At 37.3% G+C, this 16,068-nt stretch overlaps 1 protein-coding gene across 2 annotated transcripts; it reads right to left on the reverse strand.

The window, feature by feature from the left end:
* Positions 1–1,824: 1,824 nt before the first annotated feature.
* On the reverse strand, positions 1,825–12,859 carry LOC18434553 (putative protein S-acyltransferase 7). 2 transcript variants are annotated; one of them, XM_006844621.4, is made up of 5 exons: positions 12,090–12,859; positions 4,710–4,892; positions 3,925–4,233; positions 2,889–3,122; positions 1,825–2,671 (listed from the first exon to the last, which is right to left on the reverse strand). In XM_006844621.4, exons 1-5 carry the CDS (start codon positions 12,189–12,191, stop codon positions 2,222–2,224), a joined length of 1,278 nt encoding a protein of 425 aa, XP_006844684.1. In that variant the 5' UTR covers positions 12,192–12,859; the 3' UTR covers positions 1,825–2,221. The 2 variants fall into 2 exon arrangements, with proteins under 2 accessions (XP_006844684.1, XP_088726207.1); XM_088870081.1 differs by lacking the exon at positions 4,710–4,892.
* Between the last annotated feature and the right edge of the window lie 3,209 nt (positions 12,860–16,068).

Here is a 16,068-nt window from a genome sequence, read left to right on the forward strand (position 1 = left end):
TTGCTCTGTATCGAGGGCTAGAAAGAAACCTTAATCAGGATGGGACAAATTTTGGGATCACTATTTTATAGAGAAAAAGAAATCCTGAGCTCGGACAGGATTTGGAAAGGCAAGAAGAGATGGCGGACCTGATTTTAGAGATTTTAGAGAGAGAAAGAAACCCTAATCAATGCTCTGCTTGTAGTGATTTGGGTAGCTTTTAGGCTAGGGCAAGATTTGAAAAGGCAAGAAGAGATGGTGGAGCTGATTTTAGAGAGACAAAAAGAAAAGATGATTTTTTTTCTTTTGTAATATATAATTTTTCTTGTTAAAATAAGACCATTTTTTCTTTCGTTTGACAGGGGCTTGATAAACCATTTAGACCCAAAAGGGCTAGTAGCATTTGATGAATGCAAACAAATATTACAGGGCATTAAACTGCCAATCAAAGCTCAGTGTTTACAATTATAAGAACAACACCGTTTTTCCCATCCCTCCCATGGAAATAGATCTTTAGAACATTTAAGCGTCCTGCTCTTCATGAACGTTCTTTTTATAATTATTATATTCTTTGGATCAAAATTCAGAAGAAAATAATATGCATCCATTGGCGCTCCATGAATCAATCGGCCACATAAGTACCTCTCCCAAAGGTTAAAAAATAAAGTCATTTTTTCACAAAGGTTCTAGAGAGAAACAATGCCCTTGTCATTCTTTTGGGTTTTTCTCTGTAAAATCAGGAAAAAGATTGTGGTTAAATGAGGGTTTTCTCTATAAGTTGCATGGTTCAAAAGCTTGTGGTTCTAGAGAGAGAAACATGGCTGTTTTTATTTTTTTGGATTTTTTTTTATGTGAAATCAGCAAGAAAATGAACGTTTTTTTAACCCATTTTATTCATTCTCCAAAAAAAATCGTTTTTAACGTTGTTATGAAAAAAACACGTTTTTTGACGAACATTTCAAAAAATTGCCGTTTTTAACATTTTTCAAAAAATCAACGATTAATCGAGGATTTGCTAACTATGATATATAGAGATACAAAGTTACTAGTGTAAAGGTTATATCACACAAGATCCGTCTCCCATTTCATAAAATACTAAATAATTCATTTGAGTTTCTATTCAATAAAAGTACATCAGTGCGATGGTAGTTTGGTAATTTTATAGGAAAAGGATTGGGGTCTTGATGGTAACACCCCCACACCCTAATCACCATGTTGTAGTTTCCATTTCCACTAACACCACTCTATTAACACCTTAAAAAAAATACTATACTACTATACTGTTTGATAAAACAGGTAGCGGCATATCTTCCCCCCTAAATTATCTAAAAAAACAAAGTTATAGCAGTTTGGTTGGTCACACCTCCACCATGGTACCTCCACCATGGTCCATGATGTAGAGTTACTCAATGGATTATAGAACATTGCTTGGAATGACAACTGTTTAAAGTGGTTTGCAGAGCAGCAGCTCTATAAAGCTGAAATTCAAAATATGACAAAATATAATTCCAATGCTAGAAAACCTACAAATCGATCAACGCCTCAATAGATCAACAATTTTGAAAAAGGATAGATTTGAAACCCTAAAAGTAGTTTGTCTAACCTTTTTTCTGGACCATACATTTTAAATATTCGCAGATCCACCTGATCTAGTCCACTTGTAGAGTTTCATAGTCCACATACAGCATTGGAAAGTGGTTTACATGCCATCTCAAGAGTTTCCAACGCCAGAACTAATTTTCCTAGGGTTTCAAGCTTCGGCTTTACCTATTTGTAAAATCGCGATCTGTAGAAACCACACCCTATTCTAAATCATAAAAATGACATTCTTAGAAAATGCTACACTGAGAAAACTTCTGTATTGTTCATTTGAAAATAATCAAAATAAAACTAACCCCCACAAATTTTCATGAAGGGTGCTGAGCCCCTGTTTCCTTTTCAGTCTTCTCCAAAGCATAAAAAATACTCAGTTACCTTCTCCAAGCAAAAGAAGAATCTACATTCACACCTAGGAGGCCACCATTACATTTTGTTCTTCCTACAATTTACAATTTCACTGCAAATCCAAGCAACAATTTTAGTATACAAACCTTACCCTCCCCAAACCTTTATCAGATGGAACACATTTTGCCCTCTCACCCACCACCCTCTTCCCTCCAAAGGAGAGAGAGAGAGAGCAATGTAAAAACTTCCCGGCCAAAAACCTGGCGAACTGGTTTTTAAGAGAAGCAAATAACTGTCTTTAATGGCCTCCTTGATTCTTATCTCTATCAGTGAATCTATCCTCTCCACCAAACTCAGCAGCCAAAGCATGAATATCAGGTGTTATCTCCCAGTTACCTTTTTGTCCCCAGCTAGTGCGACTGGGGTGGGTCCCGCACCTCTCTAGATGGCTACCGACACTCTCCATCTGGCTTTGAATATCTGCAAACTCTTCAGCATCAACCGTGTGCCTCTTGCCCCCACCCATCTCTACATCAAAGCTTGATTTTGCAATCTCAGGGCTAAGGTTGGGCGCCCCCATAGAGAGAGAGGTGGTGAAGGCAGAAGAGTCTTCCTTCACCTTTGCACGAAATTTGTTTTTAGAACGAGGGATTCTTGAGAAGAAGATCTCTCGAATGTTTTGAAACCACCCTCTATTGTAGGGGTTCATTTTCCCATCGTAGCGATAGCGAAAGTTCTCATAAGTTGTCTGTACAGGCAAAGGCCAGAGTTGTCGACAGGAAAAAAAACAAAAAAGTGCTTCATTTTCAAAGAAGTAGATGGAAAATGGACTCAGAATTCAATAGAAAAGCACTTAAAAACAAGCTTTGCACCCATTAATATGACCATCGATAGTGTGTTCATGCATGTGTGTGAATGTGACATGTGATGAGAGAGAGCGAGAGAGAGTTGCAGTGGAGGCCAACCTGATTGCTGCAAACCAAATAAAGATGAAAAGTTGTGAGCCCTCCCACAAACCAAACTGCTACAAAAGTATATACGATGAGGATGCCCGACACAGGTGACTTCAGAAAAGCCCTCCAGAGACTGCAGTCGTATGCTTGCATTGTCTTCCTGATGTTTACCCAGCAAAATGCAAATACATAGATGCACAGAAGAGTTGTTGAGGACACAAACATGAAGAAGAATCTGTAGTTCCGCTGCATTAACAGAGAAAGATAAGTACCTTAACAGGTCTCACATACTAGTTCAGGATAGGCGTCTCCATGCTTGCATATGTGAGAGAGAGCAAGCAAGAAAGAGAGAAAGAGAGGGATAGAGGGGGGGGGGGGGATAAGGCCCAGTGGATACTACAACTATAATTCTAGGTCTCAGTCTGATGAGATGACAATCATGAGTAGATTCTGTTACAACTGTAAACCAGATTTCTATGCGCAAATTAACATATAAACATGAGAAATATATATAACACTGACTTAAATTTGCCAAAAACATATTGTGAACTTAATGATGTTGATAAAATATAAGGGATTGAAGAAAGCAGATATAAATTGCAGATTGCAATACTCCAACCTATGCCATTTGGCCTATCAAGGCCAAGATTGTTAAGGGTTGAGTAAGGGAAAGAAGTGTAGAGATCCAATGGACCATGGGAAACCATCATCCACTGAATTCCTCGTCATTTGTAAGTAGAGATGGATGGGTTTTCAGTGTGTGTGTGTTTTTTTGTTCATTTCTTTTTTTTGGGGGAGGGGGGGAAGGAAGGGGCCACCACGACATGCTATGATGCTCCCAATGGCATGTTCCTCTTGTCATCACCAACAACGGAGATGGAGCATTTCCTGGAAACCCATTTCATCGCAATGGATTTCAAGGTTGCCAAACAGATTGATGACCCTATTATAAAATCATTTACATTGTCCATTAGATTATAGTATGCCTTCATAATAGAGTTAAAAAAAGACAAGCACATTTGCTGGATAACCAACCAAGAGAACATACCTGCCCAATACATTGTCCAACCCAGGGGCAATGATGGTCAAAACGCTCCACGCAATTGTTGCAAATTGAACAATGGGAGCATCGTGGTGGCCGATATAGCATGCATGTTTGACAATACTTGACCTTGACAACAACCCCATTAACAAGCACATCCTTAGTGGGAGGCAAACTGGGCATGCTACCTTGGGAGCCTGCCCAATCGACGCTCAAATTTGAACCATCACCATCATCTTCAGGTTCAGGAGGATGTGCATTACGCGGAATTATACCAGGGTCTCTTCCAGAAGTCAGGAAAAGAAGAATGAGAACCTACAAGAAATTCAATTTAAAAGAATGAAATACAAGGCTTGGCACTAGTTAAACCAAGTTAACTAACCAATAACAACACAGGTGAATTTCGCCAAGACAACTTCTATGATTAAGCAGTAATTAGAAAATTAAAGGCACATAGGAGGGAAATCTATTTAAAGAACCGTCATTTTCTTTCTTTTCTTTTTTCTTTTCGGCTCAGCTGCTCAAGAATATCAAAAAGCATGGGCCAAGAGGAACAAGAAAGTCAAGAGATTAGATGTGCCAATTTCAATGAAAGTGAGTCCAGAAAAAACAACTTGCAACAAAATAGTCAAGTACACTGCTCAACAATATTTTCTGACTGAGAAACATAACCATATAGTAATAGAATCATCATCATCATCCAAGCCTTATCCCAATTAATTCGGGTCGGCTAACCATATAAGCATAGATCTCAATAGAAATTAAAAGGACGGCCAAATTGGGATACCCACGTATATAGTGAAGATAATAGCAATAGCTACAATGAGATTCCCAAGATGGTGTGGAAACTCGTAGACAAGTTTTTGAGAAACGAATACACTGAACATAAGAACTGGCACCGTAATAAGAAATATTGTCATTGCCAGTGACCTCACATCTGGACCAAATATAAGTCGGCCTCCAAGGAAGAACCTCTGCAATTTTTTTTCATACAAAGAAAAAGTCAAATTTATCACATATCAAAAAAACCTGAGGCAAAATGCTTTCATATGTAACCCATGAAAATAAATAATAACATCAATCTAGCTTATATAATCTTCAGTGTACAAGGGTGAAAGCACTGAAATCATTGAATCAATCAACACGACGACTGAAGAAATAATGCAACTTTAACAATTAGAGCAGAATTCTTTTAAATTTCTGTTATTTTGATTTTCTTGAATAGATTCTATTTTTTGCATGAGCAAAGTACCTTTTATGTTAGACACAATCTTACAGGAAATAACTTAAGGTTTCCATTATAAGAAACAGACTTCCTTTTTTTCTGAGCAGTTACTTTATTACAAAATAAAACAGAGTAGTTACTCAGCACAAATCCAAGATGCACTGTGAGAATGTATTGCATGGAACATTATAAAACCATTGTGTTCAATCTAATCACCATTATACATCAATGATAACCTTCAAATTTGAATTATCAATACTAGAAAAAAAGGCCATCAGTTGCGATCACAATTTTCAGCACAATGTAAATCCACTAAGAATAAGAGGAAAAGATATCAGAGGCTAAAAGTAAAACTATCAATTACCAACATGCAGGGGATTCACATATTTAATAGCACCCTATCTCTAGGTTAGGGATGAGGATGACATAACCTTTAAATGGAGGAAAATAACCAAAATTGACATTTTACCCTAAAGAAACGTTGCAAAATGGAGGAAAATAACCAAAATTCAATTTTAGTCTAATGGTTGTTCTCCAAGGCAGAAGAGGCCCTAAGAACTGGCCTAAACACTTCGGTTTTGCTTCCCATCGGCCCTGTTCCCCAAGACAAGGCTTTGTCTTTCATAGAGAAGGACTCACAATATAAGCGCCTCTAATAAATTTCTAGGAAAGTTTCGGGAACTATCCATTTATACAAATGAGCCATTTGGTAAGTTGCTTCGTAGGGGATCATGCAAGAACTTAACGCTTATTAGGAAATTTATCAAAATACACCTAAAAGTTGAATTATTTAACATTTTACCCAAGGTGGAGTTTATCAAACCTATTTTGATGTGTCATTTGATGGGCTACTTGAAATTAGATTAAAAAATAAAAAAATATAGGGAAGATATTAAATAGTCCAACCTGAAATGTAATTTGATAAGTTTTCCTAATTATTATCCCAAGCAAATCTACGAATTTAGGAAATGTGAACATTTGATCATTTGACCACTCAACCTCGGGTTTGATAATTTTGTAATGTCTATATAAGAATTTAGTATTGTCCATTGGAAAAAAAGGTAATTCCATTCTGACACATGGAGAATAATAAATAAATAAATAAAAAAAATAAAGAGGCTTGCGAGATTATACCATCTCTGGGTCTGCAAGAGAGTCAACCCCAGAGATCTTTTCACAAGACCCAAACTCTTTACTCAATTCACCATCTTCCATGATAATGATATCTTTCCCTTCTAAATACAAACTAGAAAAAAGGAAAATAAAATAAAATTCTGAAAATACTCTCTCTCTCTCTTCTGTCTTCTCTCTCTCCCCACATTCTCTCTCTTTGCCCCACATTTTTCCCTTTCCAGATCTTAGTAAATCTCCCTATTCCCAGTCTCACGATAATCTCTTCCTAAGAAAATCTCTAAGTCAACTAAATCCCTTAACACTAGGATTCCCTTATGTACAACCTTTAACAAAATATATTCGGAATAACTCCCATAGAAAACTTCCTATTTAGCCACTTAAATCTCTACAAAGAAGAAAAGATAAAAATAACACTACACAAAATCTAAAAAGAGGAAAATAAAAAATAAAAAATTCCCACTGCATCATTCTCCCGGTGTTGAAGAAGTTCAACCTCGAGCTTGTTGAACTCAAATCTTTTAGAAACCTTCTCAAAAGTTGATGCATTCCCAACATTCTTCTAGGTACTTTTTATTCTTCAAATAACCAATTGATCCAGCACAATTTTTAGTCTAACTCTGAGATACCGAAGTCCATAATACTAAACTGAATCATGATTTTTCCTTCAGGCTCACAAGATTGGATTTCACATACAAACATCACACATATTTTCTTCTTTATAATTGATTTTCGAAATTTCTTGTGCTTTTGGAATATTGACATCGTCTTTTGCGTTGAGATATACCTCTTCATGTTCTTGTTCCTCTTGTAGATCTTGTTGGTCTAAAATGGTGAGGACCTTAAATTTTCTCATAACCTGTTCCTAGCCAGGGTAAAGGAGGTGGATTGTGTTATGTAGGCAGTTAATGTAAAATTTTGCCAAAACTTTCTATGGATCCTAAATCTACGTTATCTTCACTGAGGGTATTGTCCTTAATAGAGCAGAATGGCGGACCGGGATTCCTGTAGCCGACCCAATATTCTAAAAAATGCCAGCGGTAACTAGGCGGCCAGGGGCATCAAGACCGACACCAGAACTTAGGCGGCCCAGTAGAAAGAACCCCTAAAATCTAGAGAAATCACATGGAAATCACAAAAATCTAGTTTTTTTAAGGTTTTTCTCTCTCTAACAGTGGTTCAAAAGGTGGACTTCCCAACGCCTAGGCGGCCACCTAGATGCACCTAAGCCTAAACGGTGGGTCCCTCAACGACCGCCTAGGTGATACAGCAGCCGCCAAGCGCATGCGCCCCACCCAGGGGCGAAAATGATTTTTTTTTTATGGTTCTATTGAACTTTTAAAAAAATAAAAGCTTTTAAAGGTGGGATTTAGGTTCATTCGAAACCTAAACCTACAAAAACCCATTTTAGATAGAGGAAAACCTCAAAAAAAGTATATTTGGTGATTTTCATTGGATCGAAGTGTTTTTCAAAGTTACGAAAAATAAATCCAAACATCACCTAAGTAGATTAGATTTAGTTTTGGAGTTTTTTAATCCTATTAGAGGGTGCTTTGAATATTTAGTACTAGAAAACACCATAGAGGTCGAAATTTGGAGTTCGAGCAATCAAAGTAACTGCAAAACTTTATTTTTTAGATTGTTTGTTTTATTTTGAGATGTCTTCATCAGGATCTAGTCGAAGTGGAGATCCCGGTTGGAAATATGGATATAACCCGAATTCAAATGACAAAAATTACAAGATGCAATTATTGTGAAAAAAATACAAAATGGGGCATAAACCAGTTTAAGAAACATCTTACCAGTATTAAGGGGGATGTTGCCCCTTGTAAAAATGTTCCTGAAGCTATCAGAGAGAAGATTAAGCAATATAAAAGTTCTGTAAAACAAAAACAGAAACAAAATCCTTGTCAATTGAATAGATCTATTTTTAGTTCTGCTAGAAGATGTGATACGAGTTGGAAGTATGGTCATAACCCGAAACCAAACGTTAAAAATTGTATAAGGTGTAATTTTTGTGAAAAAGATACCAATGGGGATATTAACTGATTCAAGAAATACATTGCCGGTATTAAAGGGAATATTGCTTCTTGTAAAAAGGTTCCTAAAGCTATTCGAGATGATATTAGACAATTTCTGAATTTAGAAGAACCAGAAAAGGAGGAAAATGAACCTTGTTCTAAGAAAAATCTTCTCCAGGTTCTTCTAGAAGTGGTGATCCGGGTTGGAAGTATGGTTATAACTCGAATCCAAATGACAAACATCGTATTAAATGTAATTATTGTGGAAAGGATATTAATGGGGGTATTTACCGGTTCAAAAAACACCTTGCCGGTATTAAGGGGGATGTTGCCCAGTGCAAAAATGTTTTTGAAGCTACCGGGGAGGAGATTATACAATATTTGAATTCAGAGAAGCACAAAAAGATAGAAAATGGTAAAGAAGCCAAGACTCCTAGGGCCTCATCTGCACATAGTAAGAGGGAGGTAAAAGAAGAGGAGAAGAAAGAGGCAGATTCAGAATAAACAAAGGAAGACGAACATTATGATGAAGAGGAAGATGACTTTGATGATGATGGCCTCGAATCTGATGCACATGATGAGGCTTACCCTACTCCTTTTGATGAAGATGATGACTGAAGAATGAAGAGTTGAAGACGCTTGAGTGCTTGACTCTTGGTGTTGTCTGTTGAATATGTGTCCCAGACTGTATATTTTCTAAGTTTCTGTGTATTTTCTTTTTTATTTTTAGTTTTTACTTTTTAGTGTCTAGTTTTCTACTATCTAACTTTTGTGTGTATCAGACTATTAGTGTATGCATGTATGGTTTTCTTGTTTTAGCATTGTATGAAAATATGAATTATGGTCTTATGGATTATCAAAATTTTCTTCTCGACTTCTCCTCAATTCCTCATTTATGGAAACATTAAATATGGAATATAGATAGAGAACATCAAAATTCTCCTCATTTGTATCAAAATTCTATCTTTTTTCTTTCAACTGGGCCGCCCCGGTTTTTGAGCGCCCGCCTAGGCGCTGGGCGGCCGGGTCCCTCACAGTCGCCTGGGTACTCGCCTAGCGCTTTTTGAAACGCTGCTCTCTAAAATGGGCTCTAATGGGATTTAGGTTTGAAATGAACCTAAACCCACTGTTTTCCCCTCTTACTCTAAAAGAACCCAAAAATATCCCTCAACAAGGGGCATTTCCACCCCTAAGCAGGGCGCAGGCCCTGGGCACTGGTCGCCTGCCTAGGCGGGTACCCAAGCTCTTAAGTAGCCACCCACGGCTTGGTACCCAAGAGCTTAAGAAGCCACCCAGGGGGCCCAGGCCCTTTGAACCGCCTAGGGGACCACCTAGATGCTAGGCTGTCCGCCTTTTGGAACAATGAGCCGACCCCAAATAGTTGGGAAAAGGCTATGATGATGATGAGTCTACCAATATCTTCTATGTGTCTCTCAAATTGTTGATCCAAATCGCTCAATTATTTGATAAAATTTATCTAAATGCTCCATATGGTAGGATCCGATACCAACTAATACAAGGAGAAAATTAATAAATAAATAAATAAAGATACATAAAAATAAAAAATAAGATGCTTGAGAGATTAGACCCTCTCAGGGTCTGCAAGGAAGTCCACCTTATAGATCTTTTCACAAGACCAAAATTCTTTACTCAATTCACCATCTTGCATAATAGGGATTTCTTTTCCTTTTTAAATACAAACTAGAAAAAGGAGAATAAAATAAAACTCCAAAAATACTCTCTCTCTCCCCACGTTCTCTCTATCTTTACCCCAAGTTTTTCCCTCTCCTAATTTTAGTAAATCTCCCCTTTCCCAATGTCACGTTAATCTCTTCTTAAGAAAATCTCTAAGTCAACTAAATCCCTTAACACTAGGATTCCCTTATCGACAACTTTAACAAAATATATTCTAACTAACTACTATAGAAAACTTCCTATTTTGCCCCTTAAGTTTCTACAAGGAAGAAATGACAAAAATAGCCCTACACATAAAATCTAAAAATAGCAAAACAAAAAAAAAAACCCATTGCATCACATCCCTTGCAGTTTCATCAAAAAGCATTTCATGCATGGAAGGCCACGGAATTACAGTAGAAATGGAAACCTACATTATGTTCTGAAATTTCATCAAGACATGTCAAAATAAATTTCCTTATAATTAAAAAAAGACATGGCATACGACATTTAGAATCTCTACATCTATCTTCATGAGCATGAGATTCAACAAGGAAGAGTTTGTGCATGTGATTTCTACATGATTTAAGACAGGTTAGATGAAATGATATTTGAAAAAATCAAGAGGCTTGAGGCACCAAGATTCCTTATTCCCTTTCTCTTAGCAATGATGGATACAACATATTTGACTTCAAGCTACAAAGAGTGGATCAAGGACATGTGAAAGTATGTTTCTTCAACAGAGTGTATTGACTTCTGTACAACATCAATAGAGGAAGAGCACATCAAAGAGCTTCACCATGTATTAGAACAGAGTGGAAACCTAGAGAAGGGTATGGGATTTAGATGGAGAAATCTTGAATAACTAAAATCTGGTTTTCATACGATGTACCGAGAAAGCATTTCGTTACAATGCCTAGCCAAAACTAGAATCCATTCCAAAAGAGACATAAAAATGTATTTGGCTCTACTAAGACTCCTTGAAATCATATACACTATGAAAGACCACATCAACTATCCATGAATTAATAACTTCTTTTCACCGCATTGATCACGGAAAATAACCAAGCAATTGAACATGATATCTCTGAGCTCAAGCAACATTAGTCTCCGCACAAAATATAATACTGGCTGCAACGAAGACAAATAGCAGTTTTAAAAAAGCACAATTTTTTTAATAGAAGTAGCTGCTAGCTCTACCTTTAAATGCTTATGCCTTTTGGGTGGCTAATAGGAATAAGGTATGTGAATTTCCAGAAAGAAATACTGATTTCACTCTGCTAATATTCTTTAGTTAGTAGTTACATATACCAAGATAGATGGATGCAGTATTTCACTCTGTTGAGTGTTAATATTCTTTAGTTAAAAATCCCAATATATATGGATTTGATAATAGGAAAAGTATAGAAAATTACAAATAGACCGTTTGCTTTTAATACAAAAAAGTCACAATGACTGCTATCCATCAGATTTCTAATTGGGTGGTCGTGAGTGTGTCGTTGACAAGACTTAAAGTTTAAAATAAAAATCTCAATCTTTGGGACACACCCTAGGCCATCCAATTTGACATACATAGGCTAATAGCAATTGTAACCTCTTTGAAACAAAGATAAATGGTCTCATAGTATTTAACCCCTTGATAATATGAATACATCAACAAAGAGCAGGAAAAAATATATCACTTCAAAGACTATGTACACAGATGAGTCAGTTCAGAGTTCAGACCATATAATCTCAATCAATGACATTAGAAGAACTGATCAAAAGACCGAGATCTATTAACATGTAGCATTGTAAAGATCCCAAAAAAAATTTACAGGAAAACAATTTTTCATTGACATCCAGGAAATCTAATGGGAAATTCCAAATAAAACATTGATGCAACCTAACTAACAGATAAATCTTCAGACACTGCTACGCCAGGAAAAATGTAAGATTAATGACCACGGAACCCAAACATGCCATACTTACCTGACGAAACCAATTGAAAACAAAAAATGGAAGCAAAATTGGAAACTAAAATGGCAGATTTGACCAGTTAAGTCCATCAAGAGCAAGCATGGTACTTGGATAAGTCATTAAACGTGGGACTAAATCAACAATGCAAGATGAAATCTTACATTGCTTCCTTTCCAGACTTGGTATACTCGTTTTGAAAGCCCATTGTTATGAATGATCCTCCGATTCGATTCGGAGAGCTTGGGGGGAGGAGCAACATACATCTCAGCTCAGAACTTTGCACACAACCACTTAACAAATCTCCAAATTTAAACGCAATAAATTTCAGAAACCCATAACCAGATCCATGAAAACTCTGATTTCAACAAGCAATGGCAACCAAAATGTGCATCTCCATTTGATATATGGCTCAGCACTGACCAAAACGTCGGGGACTTAAACCCTCGAAATCGCAATACGAGGTCTCATTTCCTCCAAAACAAAACCTAGAAATAACGAACGTATAAACATTCAAAGAGCAATGTGGCCTCAAAATGAAGGGATAACGCCAATTCAGTTAAATTTAAATGCAATGAATCTCATATACTAAGAGCAAAAACCCCCTTAAGACCAGAGAGCACAAGCCCTATGTGACCAAATGTGCCCTAGACCGCACGCATCCACAAAAAAGCTCCTTCTTCAGAGAGATAAGCCCACAAAACCCGTCACCACTTCCTTCAAACCAACCCCAAGAGATCTCAAAAACCAAGCCCCATATCCATCAAAAACCAGCTCTTAGAAATCCTTAGCATAAAACCATGGAGCGAAAACCCTCGGAGAGAGAATGTGCCTAAAAATGGGGAATCCAAGGAGCAAACCCTGGAAAAGGGAAAGCTCCTGCAACTTCGAAAGGCCCCGGCGCTAAAGCAGGTTAAGGCAAAGAATTATGGGTAACAAAGTTGCAGAAAACTCGGCCTTGATATAGGGTTTTCTATTCTGGCTTTCTTGATAGCCATGAAAATTGAAAGCTGACCTCCTGGTTTTTCTTCCCATTTTCTTTTTTTTAGCCCCGAATTTACAGTCCCTCGTAGCATGAATTAAAATTTTGAACAAAAAAAAAAAAAAAAAAAAAAGGAAAGGCAAAAAGAAAAAGCTAAAAGAAGTAACTAAAGCTGGACATGGCTCTGATAAAGAAAGGTTGCTCCCGTACCTTGAGACCTAGGATTTCAGAAATGACTATAATACCCTTCGTCAACTTTTTGAGAGAACCGATTTGCCCCTGGACAATTATGACCCTGGGATTTAGTGAAATAGACCCCCGGGGGCAAAGGGGGGTTCCGGGTCCGTGGCTTTGTACATGAACCTCCTATGTGGCTCAGATTGTTTGTAGGGGTGGCAATGGGACCGTGGCCCATCCTAGGGCCAAGCCGAGCTAGGACTAGGGCCACGAAACGTTTGGCATGTTTCGGCCTGGCCTAGTTTTCTTTTTTTTTTTTTTTTGTCTTTCATTTGTTTTAGTTGGATTGGCCCCCGAGCCTGGCCTAGCTTGGCTTGGTCCAACCTTGTGGACCAGGGCTCTTTGGGGTTAGGGTTGGGCCAGACCTAAGCCAATAGTTTGCCGGCCATAATTAATTGTAGGCAATGGATAAGGAAAGTCTTGAGGGTGCATTTTTGGAAGGCCTCTTTTTTTTTTCTTTTTTCTTTTTTTTTATCATTGTTCAAATGTAAGAAGCGTGCTTGAGACGCAATCTTGCTAATGTTATCTGCCAACCACTCAAATTTAAGCTTGATGTCTTGGATGAGGACTCCTTTTAGGTCAACTTGTTGGCCGGATATGTGCATTTTTGTTATTGCCCATAATTTTGTTTTAAATTTTCATAACGTATGTTAAGAAATGCATCTTATTATTAAAAAGGAATTAAGGTAGGGTATGCAGGTTCAAGAGATTTGGTAAAGCTACACTAAAACCTTAGAAGTTAAGTAGTTCAACAAGTAAAAAGGTCTCTTACCATGGTAAAAATAGAAGTCAAGATATCATGTTATGGCACCTCACCACCCTAATCATATAGCCTTGAGCCCATTCATCCAAAATTTCAAAAGCTAGAAACCCTTGTTGCGGCCACACGCATATCTTATTCATTCCTTGGCTAAAAAATTTGAAATACTAAATATGGTGTAGATTTAATGGAATTGTGAGTACTTGAATAGATAATCAAAAAATTACCATATAACGTAAATTATTTTTAAAGCTTAGAAATATATTTTTTAGATGACTGTCAGGGTCAAGATGGTCAATTGTCAAGTCTTTTAACGTCATTGGTGCAATTCAAAGTGCAAATTTATAAAACCATGCTCAAATAAAATGCTTTCCCCATTAGAGAAGCAAGGGGTATATCATAAGTAGTGGTATCGTTGTCCAATAAGTTGATGGGTGGGTTGGGACCAACTGATCAACTATCTCCATCATCGTTCATATAATTGATCCGAGGCTGACAACAACCATAATGTTTCTATGATCAAATTTACATTCTTCATTAAAATTGGGATGGAACACTATGAGACCATTTATCCTTGTTACAAGGAGGTCACACTGATTTCAAATTGGATTGAGTTGCAATACAAAGTTCAACAAATTTTTATTTGAATTTTGAATTTAGTCAATAACATACTCACTATCACTATATCTTTGTACCAGAAGCAAGTATTCTTTTTGTATATTGTTTTCTTAAAGATTTCCTTAGGGAAGAAGATAATGATGCCATATTCAACAAAGTACATACACCAATGTTGTACTGCGACTATGGTAACCATAAGGACATCCACTATCCATTTTAGATAATGAAGGGCGGAGATCGTTTTGTGAATATCCATTATTTGTCATTGAAAATGTATATTGTAAATATCATCCATGTAGCGCACACAACAGGGGGAAGGTATACTCCAAAAACATTTGCCTATCTTGCAAGAAGGTCACAATAACCCCAAAATGTCACGTGTGAAATTGGGTTGTGAGAGTGTCCTCAAAGTTTGATAATATTTTTTTAAAACTTTTTGCAGTAATATGATGAGCTCATTGCCGCCCATGGTTAGGAGCAATGGTTTAAAAACCAGATCGGTGACTCGGATCGGGCTTTCCAAAAACCGATCCGGATCGGTGAATCGGCGATCCGGATCGACGAATCGGCGATCCTGATCGGAATCGGGTGAATCGGTCAGAATAAAGCTTCAAAAAAATCCTAAAAAATTATTAAAATTCATTATAAATATTGTTTTTTAGGAATTCAATAAAAAATGAGGGTACTCCATTAAGAATTTTCATGTTTTTGAATGAATATGCGAATATTGATATGTTCTTCCCCTGCATGAACCGCCATTCAACATTTAATTTACATCACACAAAAGGATAAACATAGAATTATCATGGAATAAGTATATCAACATATATGGACTACAATAAAGCATAAAATTAGTAACATACGATCTAAAAATAAAATGATAGACGACGTTGTTGTTCTTCTTGGTCACGCTGGTGCTATTGATTGAATTCGTTTGACAATTCATTAATTCGATCTAAAAACGAATCATCGATATTAGCGGGCGTCTGACTATTTTCAAATCCCTGAGAGTTAGTGTTTTGTTGTGTTCCCAATCCAAAATCCCCGAAGCTTGTCCATCCTTCATGCTCACCTGCACTGTCGTGCTCATCCCTACACTGTTGTTGTTGGGACTCGATATGTGAATAATATGGCTGGGATAGGGTAGCCTCAGAATCATCATCTCTCTCATTTTCTCTTAGACCCCCTTCCCACTCTCCCTCATTAGGTGCAATATCACCGACATATTGTGGATACATTGGCTGGCTGCTTCCTCTTTCATGCCGCTCATCACTTTCTTCAATATCTTCATCACCGATAGCCTCAAGGAACGCTCTCTTGTGCAACACTGGCTCCTCCTCTTCTACTACCCATCGGTCTGCTGTGTCTGTAACAAATATTGTGTCTAAGTCTATCGGCCCATAGTCTTCAAGCTTCCTTCTTATTTGTCGCTCTCTAAGGTTTAAATTATAATGAACGTAGACTAGTTTATGAAGCTTCTCAGAAGCGAGTCGATTCCTCCTAGTAGTGTGCAACCATTCGAACGTACTCCAGTTGCGCTCACAGC

Source organism: Amborella trichopoda, chromosome 6, assembly GCF_054954075.1.
Source record: "Amborella trichopoda isolate Santa Cruz 75 chromosome 6, AtrichopodaSantaCruz75HAP2 v2.0, whole genome shotgun sequence".
Lineage (NCBI taxonomy): Eukaryota > Viridiplantae > Streptophyta > Magnoliopsida > Amborellales > Amborellaceae > Amborella > Amborella trichopoda.

Coding starts and splice junctions, on each gene's coding strand:
- LOC18434553 (XM_006844621.4), bottom strand. CDS start 12,191: ATGTATGTTGCTCCTCCCCCCAAGCTCTCCGAATCGAATCGGAGGATC. Junction 3,123..3,924: donor TTGGACAATGTATTGGGCAG/GTATGTTCTCTT, acceptor CTGTTAATGCAG/CGGAACTACAGATTCTTCTT. Junction 2,672..2,888: donor ATTTGGTTTGCAGCAATCAG/GTTGGCCTCCAC, acceptor TTGCCTGTACAG/ACAACTTATGAGAACTTTCG.